The sequence below is a fragment of the Aotus nancymaae genome, unplaced genomic scaffold (assembly GCF_030222135.1).
Source record: "Aotus nancymaae isolate 86718 unplaced genomic scaffold, 86718_ANA_hifiasm-v0.15.2.pri h1tg000072l, whole genome shotgun sequence".
NCBI lineage: Eukaryota > Metazoa > Chordata > Mammalia > Primates > Aotidae > Aotus > Aotus nancymaae.
The window spans coordinates 12,716,589-12,735,735 of record NW_026988487.1 but is presented as its reverse complement, the minus strand read 5'-3'; the positions used below and the strand labels follow the sequence as shown (position 1 = coordinate 12,735,735).

Below are 19,147 nucleotides of genomic sequence, written 5' to 3'. Positions count from 1 at the left end.
TGAAAGAAGGAGGAAAAGGGAAGGAAAGGCGTCAAAGGAGATCTAAGAAGGAAATAAGGGAGAGAAAGGACAAAAAAAATAGGGAAAGAAGGGGAAACGCGAGTGCGCACGCGCGCCAGCTGGTGGGCGCGCTCCGCGGCCGCCTCGGCCGCCGCCCACTTCTTTCACGCCAGGCTTGCGCGGTCGCTCCGTCCCCGCGCGCGCCTTTCGCCGCCTCTCCTGCGCCTGCGCGCAGGTGTCGGCGCCTAGGGGGAGGGGGCCCCGGCGCGCTCGCGTCACGCTCCCGCTTCCAGCCTCCCCGTGCGCGGCCGCTCCGCGCCTGCGCAGGAGAGACGGGAGGCTCGGGTGGCTGGCTCCGGAGCGAAAGCGCTTGTCAGTCGGTGGGTCGGTCCTCGCGCCGGCCCTCCCCCTCCCCGGTCTCCGGGGGAGGCACGGTGGAGTCCGCCCCCGGGGTCTTCCGATGGGGGAGAAGCGGCGACGGAGGCAGTGGAATAACCGAGCCGGAGCGTGAGCGGCCCCGGTGCCCCGTTCCCCGCAGAGGCCATGGGTGACCCAGCCCCCGCCCGCAGCCTGGACGACATCGACCTGTCCGCCCTGCGGGTGAGCGCGCCGCCCCCTAGCCTCGCCCTGGTTCCTCTCCCCGCCGCTGTGGAGGGAGCGGGGTGGCTGCACGCCTCACGTGCTCCCGGGCGCCCCCTCCACCAGCCTGGGTCCCCTTGGCGACCCGTGCCCCTTTCCCCGGCTCCCGCCGCGGCTGGGCCCCCGCCCTCTGCTCCCTTCTCTCTCCACTCGCTGTAGATGCTGGGAGCCAGTTCGGTCCCCACCCTGTGGTGCCCCGCCCCCACACTTCCCTGCCACCCTACCTTTACTTTGGGGTTCGGGACCCTCTGGTTTCCCCTAAACTTAGCCTCTCCCATCACCTGCAGAATCTTTATTTTGGCTCCTCACCTCCTCTCGGCCCTCTTTCCACCCTTGCCCTTACTTCTATCTTCTTCCCCTCCTCTTCCTCGGCTCTTGGAATTTTGACTTTGCAACTGTCTCGACAGCCTTCCTCTCATCCCTCTTTCTCTTTCTCGCCCACCCTTGCATCCTTTCCCTGGTCGGAATTTCAGCCACCCCACCCCACCCCTCCTACCGTCACCCTCAATCCCACGTTCATTTTTCCCTATCCCTTCTCCTATTTCAAGTGCAGCAGTTCAGAACCAGGCATTTCCGGTCTCAGGGTCCCTGAATATTACATGACCAACTCTGCAGCGTAGCGGGGCCAGGAGCACTCGGGGAGGAGGGGAGGCATTTCTTCTCTTTGGAAACTGTAGCACGGGCTGGGAAGAGGATGTTTACACACACACACACACACACACACACACACACACACACGACACATGCTGCATGTGGTCAGGCGGAAGGTTTGGAAAAGCAGTGGGTATTTATGTTAGCTGAGGGCTGGAAGCAATGGAGACCTCTCAGGGTAGGGGCTAATTAGGAAAGGGGTTGAGAGGAAGCAACTGCAGCAGGAATTTCTTGGAAATACCCGTGTATTGTCCCTTGTGGGGCACTTACACACTCTGCTGTAGGAGCTTTCTGTAGCATTTATGTTTTTCTTCAGCAGGGAGCTTTGGCTTAAGGGGCAACTTAGTGATTTCAAGGTGAACACTCCAGACTAGCAGCCATGTGGTGTTTTGATCCTATGCCCTTCCAGCGCTCTCACCAGGCCAAGATGTGGGGAGAGCAGGATTTCCCATCTCTAGGTTTACTTCTCTAGAAGCCCCTGCTCGGATTGTCTTCTGGCTTTTGAGCCAGCCAGAGAACACCGCCAGAGTGGGAAAAAGCGGTCAGCCACACAGGTGCCCCGGATATGGCTGGAGGGGAGAGGAGAACTGAAGAGAGCAGAGTCATGTTGTTAATTGGGTTTCTCTAGGTGACACAATTTTTCCTTGCCATTCAGGTCATAATTTGTTTGGTGCAATGTTGGGCTATGAGACCTGATGGAGATAAGGTGATAAATTGCTGGGGAGAGAGGATGAATGTTGAATTTCTTTGTGTGCACAGGCACGTGTGTGTGTTTTGATGGGGAGAGGGTCTGAAGGCTTTAGGAGGGAGATTCTTAAGGTCAGCTTAGCCAGGGTTTAAACTGGGATGTCCTAGTTAGTTGGGATATAAGATGGAAATCTAGATTCTGAGTAAAAGTCCGTTAATATGCTCCATTCTGGGATGAACTTCCACCTTTCCTTCCTACCTTGGTTATTGATTAACTGTGGCTACAGGTTCCTGTGGCTGGGGTGACTGAAATACAATAAAAAAAAAAATGGGTGGGTCAGCCCAAGCAAGGTAGCTCGCACCTGTAATCCCAGCACTTTGGGAGGCCAAGGGGTGGGCATCACCTGAGGTCAAGAGTTCGAGACCAGCCTGGCCAACACGGTGAAACCCCATCCGTCCCTACTAAAAATACAAAGATTAGCTGGGCGTGGTGGTACATGCCTTTGATCCGAGCTACTCGGGATGCTGAAGCAGGAGAATTGCTTGAACCTGGGAGATGGAGTTGCAATGAGCTGAGATTGCACCGCTGCACTCCAGCCTGGGTGACACAGCGAGTCCTTGTCTCAAAAAAAAAAAAAAAAAAAGGGTGGGTCCAAACCACAACCTTTGCTTTGAACTTTGTGGGACTCTGCTTGGGTTTCTCTAGCCTCTTATGGTGGTTTGGCTTTGACCCTCAACCCGGGATTTCCAGCAATTCCACAAATACCCTCTGACCTTAGATGTGGTATTTCCCTTCTGGACTTCTCAGCTTAAAGCAATGTTAGCTTTCCTCAGTTGCCTGCAGCCTTATTCTCCTCTCCCTCCCCTCAAGAGACCTGGTGACCTGCTCCCAGTGCTTATGTCTGGCCTGCCTTATGCTGCTTGAGAAAGCATCTGCTTCCCCACTTTCCACCCCAAAATGCAAGGGCTTGAGGGAGAGCTGTACTTCCTTTGAAATGGGGCTAGAGAGGGAGGGCCTGCCTTCTTGCTGGTGACCTTTTCTCAGTGCCTGTCCCCGCCCCCCCTCAATCCACCTCAGAGAGCTGTGGCACTGTCGAGCAGCCAGCCAGCTAAGTCATCTCTTGTTCTATTCCTGTCTGTTTTCCAGTGAGAAATGGTGTCTCTCTTTACTACACCATGTTGTGTTGGGGGTTCAGGGAGAGGGATGGGAGAGGAACATACTCAGTATTTATTTGCTGATCTTAAAGGGCCCAAGGTGTGTTTCTCCTCGTTTCAAGATAAGGCTTGGTTTTCAGCTGGTGATGAGAGTAATCGCCTGATATTAGGGAAGATTGAATTGTGTTAATCTCTTAGCCATGTGTGGGGAGGCCAGATGGACCTGCTACTTTGTAACCACAGCCACACTTGACCTCTTTGAGACTCCTTTTCTCCATCAGCCTGGTTGCCCTGCACGGGGAGGAAAAGCATCGGGTTTGGAGTTGCAGTCCTGAGTTCAAGTCCTGGCTTCCTCGCTTACTATGTAACCCTGGCCCTGCTCCCCTTACTGCAGATTCTGCTAAGAGCCTTACCCTCTCTAAGCTTCATTCTGTCCTGTACCGTGGGCATGGTAATAGTACTGAATGCAGAGTTGCTGAGGATTAAATGCACATTAACTACTTAGTACAGTTCCCAGCACATAGTGATCATATATGTGATAGTCCTTTTTGTAGTTATTTTTATCAAATGGCAATCAGAGAAGCCTTCCAGGACAACTTTATCTAAAATAGCACTCCCTCCTCTGCTTTATTTTTATATAGAATTTTTTATAGCATTCCCTTAGTCTGCTTTATCTTTCCTCATAGTATTTATCACCAGCTGACATATATATTTCTGTCAGTCCCACTAAAATGTCAGTTCAGTGGCCGGGTACAGTGGCTCACGCCTGTAATCCCAGGCTGAGGCAGGTGGATCATCTGAGGTCCAGAGTTTGAGACCAACTTGGCCAACATGGTGAAACCCCATCTCTACTAAAAACAAAATACAAAAAAATTAGCCAGGCTTGGTGGCACATGCCTGTAATTCCAGTTACTCAGGAGGCTGAGTCTGGAGAATCACTTGAACCTGGGAGGCGGAGGTTGCAGTGACCCACTTCATAAATCAAATAGCTTCTTTTTACTGTCCAGCTCAAAGTTTTAGACTGCAGTGTCCTTGAAACTCTGGAGCTGTGCTTACTGTTGCTGTACTGAAATAATATCATGAAGCACATTCAAGAAGGACTTGTTGCTAGGTGGTAGCTGCTGACAGAGATGTTCTTTTTCAAATGATTTTGTGTTGTTGTGTCTGTTCTTTGGAGAAGTGTCTTCTACTTCCTCCTCTCTTCATGCGGCTGTGGAGCCAGCACCACTTGGAAAGCTGGCAGTTCTGGGCATGTATTTCTGGGCTGCTGAGCAATGTGGGACTGCCACTGTGTTCTGATGTGCTAGCTGTCCAAATGTTGATGACAGATGCCTTAGGCAGGAGAATGGGAAGAGTGACCTCCTGCTGCAGAAGTAAGGACATTCAATAGTGACTTTTTTCCCTAGAAAATTGCAAAAGGGGGATGGGTTTGTATGGAGAGCTCGAGGCATTTAGAGTGAAGTGAAATGCTGCTTTGGCAAATGACAGAAGGAAGATTACCGAGAACTTTGCCGAAACTAGGTGATCAGTTATTCCCTAAACAGAGGGAGAGACACCACCACCCTTAATGCTATGGGATAGGACAGATTGTCCTAGTCCTTAGTGATATACACAGAGGGGAGATTTGACAGGTAAGATAACAGTAAGATCAACAAGGGAGCCAGCTGGTCCACCCTCTCATGATTGCCCCAGGAGCTCAGTTAAAACTGTAGTGTGTAGAATCCTGACTTAAAATCTGGCCTTCATTCCTTTCAGCATTGAACTGTGTGCCTAAGACAGGGTAACACACAGTTGCATATGTAAAGCATCTTTGTTTGTCATTTAGGGGACAAGTTGGCAGGAAGTGTGCAACTGCTCTTGACAAGCTTGTGTTCTGGCATAGGTCTGTAAATAAGGAATGCAGTAACCTCTCAACCCAGAAACATAAAACAATTCTGGACTGGAGGGCATCTCCAGATGCATGTGAGAGTCTGCCTGTCTAATCTTTCTGTCTCCAGACGAAGTTGAATCAGAGAAAGTTATCAATAATCTCCTTTCCTGAACCAGTCAGTCACCATGCATTGGTAGTCTACTGTATTGAGAATCAGGTTCCAGATACTATGTGAAGGATGTAATAAAGTACTCAGTCCTCTACTAAGCTATTTGACCAGATCTCTGGGAACTTCCACCCAAGCAATGCCTTTCTAAGCCTAGGCTCTCTTTTTCTTAACTGTTACTGTTTTCCTTAATATCTTACAACCTTCAAGGTTGGGACATTTTTGTTAAATCTGATTTCCATGAATTACACTCATTTTCTGTGGTCAGTGGGCAGTCATCTTGAAACCTGCTATTCAGCCCCATTCCCTTCAACACCTACTTTTTGCTACTATCTGTCTCAATCTTCTCTTTCCTGGATTGAAGACATAGAACAGAAAGTGATCAGGTTCATAAGTCAACTCTCAAAGCATTTCTTGAATTCACATAGAATATAGTAAGATACAAAAACATGACTTGGTAGAAAACTTTGATCCTCTCCACAGCTCACGGCCGTTCTCTGCTCTCTCTCCAGTTCTTTCACCATTCTCTTCCCAAGCAGCCAGTCTTTGACTTGAGTCTGGCCTTCCCTTATCTATATAGGAAGCTCTTTTAGGGGTAATTGAAAAAGGTTTTTGAGGCTTTTTGTTCTTACTAAGGGTGGGATAGTGGAGGGAGGAAAGAAAAGAGGGATGGAATTGTAGTGACCCAAGGTAGACCCTGGAGATTTTGTCCAGTGGCTAGATAGCCTGAGGTTGTACGTGCTAAATGTGGGTAGGATTTTATGTTCTGTTTGAGGAAAGATCTAGAAGTAGGCACAGAGGACACAGTGGTGAACAAGACTGATATGGTTCTCCTACAGTCTAGTAGTAGGGAGAGACATTAATCAAGTATCATATATTATGTGTGTGTGTGTGTGTGTAATTGCAAGCCATGGTAAAGACTGTAGCAGAAAACTTTAACACGCCATGAGCATATATAACAGTAGTTGTTTTGAGCATATGTTCTCATATGTTCTCAGGATCTCCTGAGGACTGTGTCATAGAAAAAAAATTGTTTTTACAAGACAAAATTTTTATAAGACAAAAATATGTGGTTGATTGAGAGAGATGTAAATCACGTCAGAAAGCCAAACTGGCTTTGCTGCAGAAAGATTAGATAGAGTTGAAGTAGCAGGTAGAGTTTGGTGATGTAGAGAACTGGGAGACCCTGGAATGGGGCCATTCTTAGGGTAAAGCATTTGGTCAATCAAGGGCCAGAAGCCTGAGGATGGGGTGGAAGCTCCAGGCTTACTTCCAAAAGGATTTCTTCTGAATCTTCCTGTGGGAGGGGAATAAAAGGTTTATTTGTCTGTCTCAAAAGTTAAGAGCATGTATATGGAAAGATCTTATGACTAATGTAATCCTCATTTTTACTTACTCGGGGAGGGACTCTGGGTCCTGGGTCTCTGGACTTAGATGTGGCTCCCCAAAGTGGGGTATATGAGAGGAAGGTGTATCCCTAGATGTTATTAGCCTAAGTGGTGCCTAGGGTTTGGAAGGTAGGTAAGTCCCACAGAAATGAGAACAAGTAGGCCCAGCCCTCAGCTTAGCTCCTGTGGTCTGTGGGAAGTGGGATTCTTTCTAACATTAGATAGATAGTGTATAGAAATAGACAAGACTCTCGATTTACGTTGTATACAAGTAAAGGATGAGTGGGGTGTGGAGGGGGAGTGTTACTGATTTTGTGTGTTTGAAAGGAAACACGGTTGGGGAAGCCACAAGTCTTGGGCTTCCTGGAGGAGCCAGACTCTGGGAGCCGCTTGAATGTCAGGAGGATGGCAGCATAGAAGGCAGTGGGGTGGGCTGTGAGGAGAGTTTGGTGGCACAGCCTGTGGGAGGAGCCTGGGCGGCTGGAGAGAGATGAATGGAGGAAATGGGGGCAAGCTGCCTAGGAAAAATGCTGATGGTTGGCGAGAGAGGAGGCAAGAAGACCTTTGACAGAGAAGATAGCTGAGACCTCAGGTTCATCCACAGCAGGAGAATTCCAGGGCCACAGGGGACAGGCCTCCGAAGTGGGGAGTGTCTAGTTACAACTGGGAACCTCACCACTTAGAGCCTGTGACTCAATATGTACACATAGCACCAAATGCCTTTTGGTTCTGTCTTGGGCACCTCCGCCTTGCCTTAGGGATGAGCAGGCCTTCTGAAAGCAGCCCTGATATTCGCTGGTCTTCTGACAAAGAATGGGAAATTTCTCACACCCTCTTGTTCCTGGAGCCACCTGGGGATGGGATTTGAAGGGCTCTGGTTGCCGAATTGCTCCTGGAACCACAGGTTTAGAGGAGTTTTCCATGAACAGCGGTCCTGGCAGGGACAGACTGAGGATGAGTAGGGCTGAATGAAGAAAATTCTACCTCCTTCAAGAGCCACCTCAACTTCTGTTTTTTCCCCACAAAGCCTCCTCTGATTATGCCAGTCTTTATTGCTCACGTCATCTACTTTCTCACAGACCTTACGATTTAACTTTTGCTTATATATCGCCTTATATTGAATAATGTCTTATGGTCTTGTTATGTATAGAGACTGCGATTCATATTTCCTCTTGATCTCTGTAAAAATGCTGAGCAGGAACCAGGCAGTGGCTCACGCCTGTAATCCCAGCACTTTGGGAGGCTGAGGTGGGTAGATCACGAGCTCAGGAGTTCAAGACCAGCCTGACCAACATGGTAAAGCCCTGTCTCTACTAGAAATACAAAAATTAGCTGGGCTTGGTGGTACATGCCTATAATCCCAGCTACTCAGGAGGCTGAGGCAGGAGAAACTTGAACCCGGGAGGCGGAGGTTGCAGTGAGCCAAGATTGCGCCTCTGCACTCCAGCCTGGGTGACAGAGCAAGACTCCATCTCACACATACCCAAAAATGCTGAGCACACAGTAGAGGTTCAGAAATTACTTGGTAAGAGACATGGATCTAGGTATGTGTGTGACTGGTCCTTTCCTACTAGATTCAATCTACAAGCAGTACAGGGTGCCTGGTATATGCCGGGCACCGTGGGATGCAAATCGATACAGGTGCTGACTCAGTGACTCTCAGCCAGGGCACTGCTGGCCTCCAGGGGGTGTTAAGAAATGTTGAGGAGGGAGGATTAATTGTCATGATGTTTCGGGAGCACTAACGGCATTTAGCACATGGGGATCAGGGATGTTAACCATCCTGCAAAATCTGGGACAATGCATCGAAGAACTGTTTTTCCTCCCAGATTGCCACTAGTAGTACCTCTCATGAACTTGTTATGGACACAGGAGCGACCCAGAGAAGGACTGGACATGTTTCTTCTATGAAGTAGGAAGTAGTTCCTAAGTCCCTGTGTACTTCTTTCTGGGTAGAGAGAGGAATGTGGGCTCCAAATTACCCTTATGCATGGCACATATCTAGCAGCTTTTATTTGTCTGCCAGCATACCTCTGGAGGTAAAATGGGTAGGCTCGCAGCCAGACTGTAAGGAAGATTTTCATGTTCTCTTTTCACCACCCACCCACTCCTTCTTTCAAGGCATATTTATAAGAAAGTGGCTGAAGCTTGCAATACTTAGTCTTTAATTCTAAGTGACTCAGGTAAGAGTCTTCAAGAAAACTGGTGTACAGAGTGCCTGCCCCAAAGCCTAAGCAGTGTGAGGCAAAGATGGTCAGGTGCAGCCTCTGAGAGAGGGGTCAGCACATCGTCTCTTCTCTGGGGTCTTTTCATCCCACACTTGTCTTTTTGAAGGCAGAGGTGTGGTGAGTGAATGTCATTACTCACATCTCAGGGGTCGGGGGGTGACCAGAGAGAGTAGAAGATGCCTTGCCCTAGTGTATCCTTTGATGGTGGGTGAGTAGCTGGGAAGCAGCACAGCTGCGTGGGATGAGCTGTTCCACGTCTCGCTGTTTCCCAATCCGAGTCAGAAGAGCTGAACTTGATCGGCTCCTGGCCTTGTGTAGCTAAGGTTTGAAGGAGCTAGAGAGAGGCCGCCTAACCTTAACAAGGTCATTCCTCACAGTGGGAACTACCTGAGCCCCACGTGTCGGAGCAGGGTAACGGGAACAGACAGGATGTGGATCAGAAGCTGGTTGGGGCCGGGCATGGTGGCTCACGCCTGTAATCCCAGCACTTTGGAAGGCCGAGGCAGGCAGATGACTTGAGGTCAGGAGTTTGAGACTAGCCTGGCCAAGATAGCGAAACCCCATCTCTACTAAAAATACAAAAGTTAGCCGGGCGTGGTGGCAGGCACCTGTAATTCCAGCTACTTGGGAGGCTGAGGCAGGAGAATCACTTGAATCCAAGGGTGGAGGTTGCAGTGGGCCAGGCCAAGATAGCATCACTGCACTCCAGCCTGGACGACAGAATGAGACTCTGTCTCAAAAACAAAAAGAAGTTGGTTGATTCTAGTAAGGCTTTCTTTTTCTGTCTGTCTTCTGTTTGGAACAAAGATTACTCTGATACAAGTCATTTATATTATGATGCAGATTCATTTCAGAAGGGGGTGTTTGGGGTTGGAATAAGAACAGTCATGAACACTTACTATACAGGGGCTTCTTTCCTTCTGTAATCTCATTGTCCCTCTCAATAACCCTTTGAGGTGGAGGATATTATCCTCATTTGCAAGAGGAAGAAACCAAAGCTTACAGAAATTAACTTGGAAGTTAAGTAACTTGTCTGAGACTGGACAGCCAGTAAGTAGCAGAGCTCACATTCGGTCTCAAGTCTGACTTCAAAACCTGGCCTGCCATGCTATTGGAGTGAGGCCACTCCCAGGTGACAGGGCATATGTGTGAGTGGGCACTGAGGGAGGACAGGAGGGCAGTGTGTCCCTGGCACTCTAGACTATGTGCAACTAGTATTGTCTTCTGCCTGTTTTTTGGTTTGTTTTTGTGTTTAGACGAAGTCTCACTCTGTTGCCCAGGCTGGAGTGCAGTGGCGCGATCTCGGCTCACTGCAACCTCCACCTCCAGATTTAAGGGATCTTCCTGTCTCAGCCTCCCAAGTAGGTGGGACTATAAGCATGCACCACAACACCCGGCTAATTTTTGTATTTTTAGTAGACGTGGGGTTTCACCATACTGGTCAGACTGGTCTCGAACTCCTGACCTCAGATGATCCACCTGCCTTGGCCTCTCAAAGCGCTGGGATTACAGGTGTGAGCCCGTGCCCAGCCTGCCTATTTTAATTGTAAATATGTGCTATTTTTGTGGGCTTACTGAGGACTATAGCATTATCCATAATGATTCTTGGTACAGTTTTTGGAGACTTTTGGAATATGGCCTGTTGCATGGGTTGGAGAATGAGAGATAGTTACTGCCTTCTAGGAGCACATGGCCTCTAGATCTGTGTCTTAATAAAGAACAGCTTTTATTCGTATTCCTTGGTCTTTTTGGGGTGGGGAGAGTAAGTGACTTCAGCCCGAGCTGAACTGCTGGTGGGTTGGCACTGGAGAGCACATATTGGGAATACAGAGCTCCATGGGGCTCGCACCCAGAACTCATAGAGATTTCTAAATGTAGGACTGCTGGGCAGATCACTGTGATGACAGGAAGAGAAGGACATGCAGAAGAATTCAGAATATTTGGTGTGGAGGAAAGAGAATTGAATAATTCAGAAGAGAGCCTGTTCTTCAGAGAAAGGAGAGGAGGGCTGTCTCATTTCCCCCTACCCTTTAAAAATATGTGTGTGTGTGTGTGTGTGTGTGATTTGTTTTCTTTTGAGACAGAGTCTCACTCTGTCTCCAGGCTGCAGTGCAGTGGTGAAATTTTGGCTCACTGCAACCTCCACTTCCCGGGTTCAAGCGATTCTCCTGCCTCAGCCTCCCGAGTAGCTGGGACTACAGGCGTTCACCAACATGCCCGGCTAATTTTTGTGTTTTTAGTAGAGACAGGGTTTCACCATGTTGGCCAGGATGGTCTCGATCTCTTGACCTCATGATCCACCCGCCTCAGCCTCCCAAAGTGCTGGGATTATAGGCGTGAGCCACCGTGCCCGGCTGTGTGTGTTTTTAATGTGATTAAGTATATAAGACTTACCATAATAACTATTTTTAGGTGTGCGGTTCTGTGGCATTAAGTACATTCTCATTTTTGTGCAACTGTAACCACCATCCAGCTCCAGAACTTCATCATCTCCCCCAAATGAAAGTCTATACCCATTAAATACTAACTCTTTGAACCCTCTACCTTCCAGCCCCTGGCAACCACCATTCTGCTGCTCATCGTCTTTTGTGTGTGCAGAGTTGAGCAGAGGGTCTGATGTAGCAGATACTTAGTATTTGTTGAGTCAGGCTAGGTGCATGTTTCAGAGGTCTGTGTATCATCAGCCAATCCAGAACACAACCCCCTCCCAGCTCTAATGCATGATGACAGGCTTCTGAAAGGGATTTTAAATGAAATGACTGCCTGGAATCACAAGAGGATTGGGCAGTAGCAAGAGAAGTTAAGGGTTTCTGTTCCGTATTCAGTTCCTTTGCCATCCCCCAGCCATGACTTGCGTTCTGTTCTGCTGTGCTCATGTTTGTCATCTTGCTTGTTTTCAGCCTCTGACTTCATCTCATCCTGGGGGTCTGGTGGGTAGGTGCTAGAGGAAGCTGGAAATAAGGTCATTTAGGGGATGAAGATAATAGAATTTAACAGTATTTCTGCATTAGTATGTGAGGAGTACATGTGTTAAAGGGGAGGTCAACCCTCCTGGACCTCCAGGCCTGGACAGTTGAGAGCCAGGTCAGGCTCTGTATTCCTCTGGTGTTCATATCATGACCTGGAATTGAGTTGGATCTTTTTTTTTTTTTAGACGGAGTTTCACTTTTGTTGCCCAGGCTGGAGTGCAGTGGCACGATCTCAGCTCACCATAAACCTCTGCCTCTGCCTCCCGAGTAGCTGGGATTACAGGCATGTGCCACCATGCCTGGCTAATTGTGTATTTTTAGTAGAGAATGGAGTTTCTCTGTGTTGGTCATGCTGGTCTCGAACTCCCGATCTCAGGTGATCCACCAACTTCAGCCTCCCAAAGTGCTGGGATTACAAGGATTACAAGTGTGAGCCACTGCACCCAGCCAGATTTTTTTCTTTTTTGAGACAAAGTCTCACTCTGTCACCCTGGCTGGAGTGTGGTGGCATGATCTCAGCTCACTGCAGCCTCCACCCCCAGGTTCAAGTGATTCTCCTGCCTCAGCCTCCCAAGTATAATAGCTGGGACTACAGGCGAGTGCTACCATGCCCAGCTAATTTTTGTATTTTTAGTAGAGACAAGAGTTTTACCATGGTGACCAGGCTGGTCTCAAACTCCTGACCTCAAGTTATCCACCTGCCTCGGCCTCCCAAAGTGCTGGGATTGCAGGTGTGAGCCACCACACCTGGCTGAGTTGGATATTTTAGAACAGAGATGACCAATGTGGTGGTCTCCCTGGCCTCCTCACTTTCCCTCATCCTTGCTGTTTACAGTTTTTCGTTACCCTTCATGGGGACAGTGGAAAAAGGGAGGAGAGACATGCTTGTTCTTACAGTGACCCAGGAAGAGAGGAGGGCAGGAGAGCCCCCTGTCTTAGAGGTCAAAATACAGGCCACAGGGGCCTCAGGCTCATAGGCTGGGGTGGTATCTTAGGGTATACTATTGCGGATTGTGTCCTCATTACCAGGAAAAAGCCTGCAGCGCAAGAGACCTCTGCATTTCCTCACAATAGTGTCAGATTGCAAGGATTGAGGGAAGACTTGAGGACTCATGAGGTCTTTTTTCTCTGTCTCTGTGTACAACCTTAGAGGAGGTTACATGCATTTGATAATACCTTCCAAGAACTGCCCAATACCAAGTGGCCCTTCTCACCACAGTTCCTCTTACTGCAGTCTAAAGCCTACTTTTGTGTTAGACAGAGCCAGGTCTGAATGGCAGTCAATTGTTTTCCTTGGACTGAGTCTCAGTCTGCCCCACCCTAATGCTCAAAGTTTGAATGAAGGAATGTTCCAATTGATAACTCCTAGAAACAGTGACATCCTTAGGTGTTATCCTACAGTCTGCCTGGATGTTGTTCTCATCACCATTGCTAATAAAAGTAACAAGTGATTTAAGTGTTTGTCTTTAAAGTAGAGCATCTCTGGGCCATCTTATTAGTACTTTTTTTGAGACAGGGTCTTGCTCTGTTGCCCAGGCTGGAATGCAGTGGCATGATCATAACTCACTGCAGCCTTGAACTCCTGGCCTCAAATGATCCTCCCACCTCTGCCCCACAAAGGGCTAGGATGACAAGCGTGAGCCACCATGCTCAGCCCCATCTTATATTTCAGAAGGTGCCAGCAGTAGGCCAAGATCTCAAAGCTAGTTAGAGCTGACTTTCATACTCATGCTTCATCACTCTGCTGCATGACCCAGTCCCCACCAGAAACAAAGATCTCATGTGAGATTGATCAGTGTGGGGTCCAAAGTGTAGTTTTTGCAGATTAGGTGTGTTTCACAAGTTAACAATGAATGTACCTGCTACTGCCCGGATCTCCTGTTCTGGCCTCATAACCTCCTCAGGTAGCCCAAATTGCCCATCTCTAAAGAGCTGTCAGTGGGAAGCCTGCTGACACAATGGGCGTTCAACTTTGCCTTTGAGGCAACATGATCCATGGAATGAACATGACATTAGGAACTGGGCAACCTGGTTCTAGTTTTGGTTCCATTTCTTTTATTTCTTTATTTAGATGGAGTCTTGCTTTGTCTCTCAGGCTGGAGTTCAGTGATATGATCTCGGCTCATCGCAACCTCTGTCTCCCAGGTTCAAGCGATTCTCCTGCCTTGCCTCCCAAGTAGCTAGGACTACAAGCACGTGCCACCACAGCTTGCTAATTTTTTGTATTTTTAGTAGAGATGGGGTTTCACCATGTTAGCCAGGATGGTCTCCATCTCCTGACCTCATGATTCGCCCGCCCCAGGCTCCCAGAGTGCTGGGATTACAGGCGTGAGCCACCTTGCCCAGAAATTTTAATCTTAATGGGTGCGAGTGAGTCACTGAGCCCCAGATATAGACCTGGAATTCTGTGGGCCTGGCTTCCCTTTCCCAGTCCTAGAGCCTCCTACTATCTCAGGAAAGTCTTCCAGCATCACTGCAAGAATGAGTAACTTCAGAATCTTAAAACTGAACATGAAACTCCTGTTTGTCCTGACCCCTGAGTCAGGAATTCCGTCAGTCACTGGGTAGTCACTCTGCCCCTGCATGCTGTTTTGTGTAAAAAAGCTCTGGACCCACCCAGAGAAAGCATTTGGCCTGAAGGGCAAACATATGCCTCACCCTTGGGGATACACAGCTTTGTTGGGATGTGAGAGACGAGACATTCACACAAAAATGTATAAAGAGCTTTATTGAAAGATACAGATTCAGGGCTGGGTGACTCGGGATGCTTGGCTCCTTATTCTGCCTGCCTGGAGATTCCAGATTCCTGCCTTGGGCCTTTGTGTGCTCCCCACCCCTGCTCCTCCCTTGGTTAACTCTTTTTTTTTTTTTGAGACAGAATTTTGCTCTTGTTGCCCAGCCTACAGTGCAGTGGTGCAATCTCAGCCCACTGCAACCTCCGCCTCCCAAGTTCAAGCAATTCTCCTACCTCAGCCTCCCGAGTAGCTGGGACTATAGGCATGTGCCAACACACCCAGCTAATTTTTGTGTTTTTAGTAGAGATGGGGTTTCTCCATGTTGGTCAGGCTGGTCTTGAACTCCCTACCTCAGGTAATTCACCGACCTTGGCCTCCCAAAGTGCAGGGATTACAGGCATGAGCCACCATGCCTGGCCACTTGGTTAACTCTTGCTTGTCCCTGTGGTCTCAGCTTAAATATCACTTCCTTAGCAGGCCTTTCCTGGATCCCTTCCCCATCATGACCTACCTTTAATCTTTATTTTCTTCTTTTTTTTTTTTTTTTTGAGACAGTGTCTCTCACTCTGTCATCCAGGCTGGAGTACAGTGGTGCAAGCGTGGCTCACTGCAGCCTCCTTGAATCTTTCTGATAGCACTCTGTGCTTTTTCATCAGAGTTGTCACAGGTGTCATGTCATTATGTCTTTAATGTCTGCTTCCTTGACTAGACCACAAGCTCCATGAAGGAAGGGACAATTTCTGTTTTGCTCAGTGCCACATTCTAGTATCTAGCAATGCCTGTACATAGCAGACAGTCAGTATTTGTTGAATGAATGCATGAGCTGGCTCACCAGCCTTTAGAGTTGGCATGAAAGGTGTCCGGGAAGGTTTCTTAGGATAAAGAGGAGAGACAGGCCTGGTGAAAAGTCGAGTGAACATGTTTGCTCCATCCTGCTGGTCAGGAAGTTCCCCTTCTGTCTCACCTACATCTCTTCAGCTGTGATTTATTCTGGGTTGGTCCTTGGTGGGGCCAGAGAATATCTGGTCTCCACCCTTTGGAGAGTAACCCTGTTCTTCCTTTCTAAGAGTGTGATTCAGACAGTCCTTCATCCCCTTCCCGCTGGCCCCACCCTCTACCTGTTCTTCCTCCAGCTGACTCAGCTTCACACCCTCTTCCCCTCCTCCCAGGGTCTCTTTTCCTGTCCCCTTGTCTTTCAGAGCTTTCCTTCCTAAGTTTTCTCTCATTGGTCTTCTGGAATTCAAAACCATATGGGCACAAGTCACAAGTTTTCTTGGTCATGAAGCTTCTTTCCCTAGTCTCTTCCCTTGGATTTGTGGACACCTGACTCCCACAGAAGGAGGCTGGCAATGAGGTATAATGATTTGTTTGTGCTGCAATTGAAAACCAGCAGCAAGAAGCCTTATTATTATCCAACCCTTGATTACTAGTGTTGTCTTCCTCCGTTAGCTTGGTATCTGCCAGCCTGAACGGGCCTGGCATCTCCTTTCTGCCCCCTCCCACTGCCATGCTGTGCCCTTCCTTGCTCTCTCTGGTGTCCGCTTCCCAGGGACTGTCCTTGCTCTCTGCCTCTATCAGTCTGCCTCTAAGGCCACAGGTCTGTTTTTCCTCCCTTCTCTCTCACCTACCTTCCTCTCAATTCTACTTTTTATCTTGTTTCTTCTCCTGAGCTGCCACTCTTCACCCTAAATCCCAGTAACGCCAAATCCCAGTCTTAGTAAATCACTTTTTGCCACAGTTTTGCCTTGCTCTGTGGGAGCCAATTTCTTCATAATGACTCTATGCAAATTTGTAGCACTTTATGGATTCTAAAATGTTTTTACGTTGGTGAATTCTTGTGAAATGGGCCTGGGTAGATAAGGAAAAGAGCCTCGGAGAGGCTAAGTGATTTGCAGATTTGCCTAAATTATACAGAAGAGTCAGAACCAGTGCCCAGGCCTTCTGATTCTTAGTGTAGTAAACACTAAGCATTCCCTATCATTTCATCTCACCCCGCTCCTGTCTTCTTGTCTGTCTCAGCTAAGAAAGCCTGTCTCGAGTTACCCATCTTAGAGCCTTCCTGCTCGCTGTCCGCCCCCTGCGTTGGGGACTGCTTTGGTCTTTCTCACGCAGCCCAGCCTCTGCCCGTTTCCTTCTCCTGTCCACTGTGCTGAGCTCTTTTCTCTTCTGGGAAGCCTTACCTTCTTTTCTCACCCTGTTGTCTCCCGACCTCTTTGGGCCATTATTAGTGTTCCCTTTTGGTTTTTGCCAACCATATAGGAATTCCCTGCCTTAAGACAGTCCACTCTAGCCGGGCGTGGTGGCTCATGCCTGTAATCTCAGCACTTCGGGAGGCCGAGGCGGGCAGATCACTTGAGGTCAGGAGTTTGAGACCAGCCTGACCAACATGGAGAAACTCTGTCTCTACTAAAAATGCAAAATTAGCTGGGTATGGTGGTGCATGCCTGTAATCCCAGCTACTTGGGAGGCTGAGACAGGAGAATTGCATGAACCTGGGAGGCGGAGGTTGTGGTGAGCCAAGGTTGCACCACTGCATTCCAGCCTGGGCAATAAAAGCAAAACTCCTTCTCAAAAAAAAAAAAAAGAAAAGAGAGAAAAAAAGAAAGTTCACTCTCTGGTAAAACAATTTACCAAGCATATAAATTATGAGGTGCTGATTCATATGACAATAAGAATATTCACTTTTAGTAGCTGCTCTTATGCATTCCACTTAAGTGACTATTCAAGCATTATTTTGGAAGGATGGAGATAATCCAAAACTAGTGTTAGAAACTGCTGCATTAAGGAAAGAGAGATGTTTTTCTAGATAATACCAACTTTCTTTTATTTATTCATTTATTCTGCAGATAGGTATTGAGGGCAGCCCTGACCTCCAAGAACTTAGTCTAGCAGAGAAGACAGACAACAAGAGAATCAATCACAAAAAAGGAATTGGTGTCGTGAAGGGGTCAGGACAGGGTATTGTGGGAAGAGAGGCTCGTCAGGGGCTCTTCCTGGAGATGACATTGTCTAAGTTGAGGTTGGGAGGCGTGGGCATGAGGCATCCAGGTAAAGAGGAGGAAAGTGATGAGCTTGCGAGAGTGACCAGCATGTGCAGAGACCCAGGAGTGAGAAAGAACAGAGAGAAGGCCACTAGTTAGTGCAGTACGCCTGGCCCTCTGCCTCATCCCTACACCAGCAAGAACCAAAAGGCACCAACATGAGAATTGGCAAGGCTCCAGGTAAACCATACCTGGAATATTCAGCTGTACAGCAGTCATATGTGAGCCTGAGGAAGAATCTGTTTGGCCCACAGAAGGAGGTGGAATCTATCGGACAAAGCCTGGGATGCAGGTTGGGGGCAGTGTGTTGGTGGTGCCATCAGAAGGCTGCACAGCCTTGAGCTCTTGCTTCACCTTGACAAACATTTCACTTGTTAGAGCCCTGGCTTTCTCATCTGTGCAATAGGGTAATCATTCCTGCCCAGCTTCCCTCCAGGTTTCAGTGCAGATGCAATCATGACTGTGAAAGCGCCCTGTGGACTATCAAGTCTGGGCAGTCGGGTGGTGGCAGGAGGGGCAGCAATTGTGAGAGGATCAACTTGATTCTGCCCATCTCGGACAGGAACTGACTCTTGGGAAGGAGGCAGATTCAAACTGCTCTGACATCGTGTCACGTTTGAAAAGCCATGGCCTTGCTTACCTACTGTGACACTTGGGAAGAAGTGCTGGGGAGGGAAAGATGAGATACCACTGCAGCTGTCCAGAAGACCTTGCAAGATCCTCCAGCTGGGGACAGGGGATGGCTAAAATGACATCCAGCTGTCTTCACACCCGAGGCTCGGATGGCCCTCCCAGACCTGCAGTTCTCTATTTTCCCTTAGAAGGTTCTGGAAGCAGACGGAACCTCAGAAGCAAGCTGTTTATTTTTTAGGTTTTTCAGTTTATTTTTAAATTTCTGACTGTGATGGTGTTTATTTTTTCCTTTTCCCTTTTCCCACTTCCCCGGTTCAGCATCAGAAAGGAACCATCTGTCCCTTGCCTTTCTGTGGCCATTTTAGAACCAGCGCAAGGCTGCTTGAATCTGGTCCCCTCTTTTCCCTCCCTCCCTCCCCCACCACCTGGCTTTCTCTCCTCTGCACTGCCCACTCTTATGCAGCCCCCTCCAGGTGGCAGCTGCCACCTCCTATAGGCCTCCATCTGTGAAGACCTCCAGGCTAGGTCCAGCTACCAGCCCAAGGGCCTGTCTGAGGCAGCCAGATCTGTGGGTAACCTAGACATGGAGGCATGGAAAGCAGCCTGTGGGAGGAAGGGAATTCGTTCCAGTCTCCTTGCTCCAGGCAGGGCCCCTCTGCTCTGACTGGTTTCTGCTGGGAATGGTATCTGTGTTCATGTATGTGTCATGTCCTAACTTGTTTTTGCCTCTGCGTGTACCTGCAAGTCAGTGTGTGTGCATGTGTGTGTCTCACATGCCCCTCTGGCCTAGAGATCCATGAGTGATTTATAAACTACCCCTCCTCCCATCACATAAATATTTTTCCTGGTTTCTTGGCCTTCCTGCTGCTTCTAGAACTGACCTGATTTCCTCCCCTTCTGTGCTTCATTCCCATAAAAACACTTCAAAACACGGATAGTCATCGATAAACAGAGGACGAGTACTTCACATTGTGGAATCAGAATA

The 19,147-nt window shown here is 48.5% G+C and overlaps 1 protein-coding gene across 5 annotated transcripts in view; it reads left to right on the top strand.

The window, feature by feature from the left end:
• The first annotated feature begins 300 nt into the window (after positions 1-300).
• Positions 301-19,147, top strand: part of MINK1 (misshapen like kinase 1) — a 62,459-nt gene continuing 43,612 nt past the window's right edge. For 4 of the 5 annotated variants that reach the window (XM_021672743.2, XM_012460585.3, XM_021672744.2 and 1 more), the window contains exon 1: positions 301-600. In XM_021672743.2, the coding sequence (XP_021528418.1) occupies positions 544-600 (57 nt within the window). In that variant the 5' untranslated portion in view covers positions 301-543. The remainder of the gene's footprint in view (positions 601-19,147) is intronic. The other variant, XM_012460574.3, reaches the window with a different exon arrangement.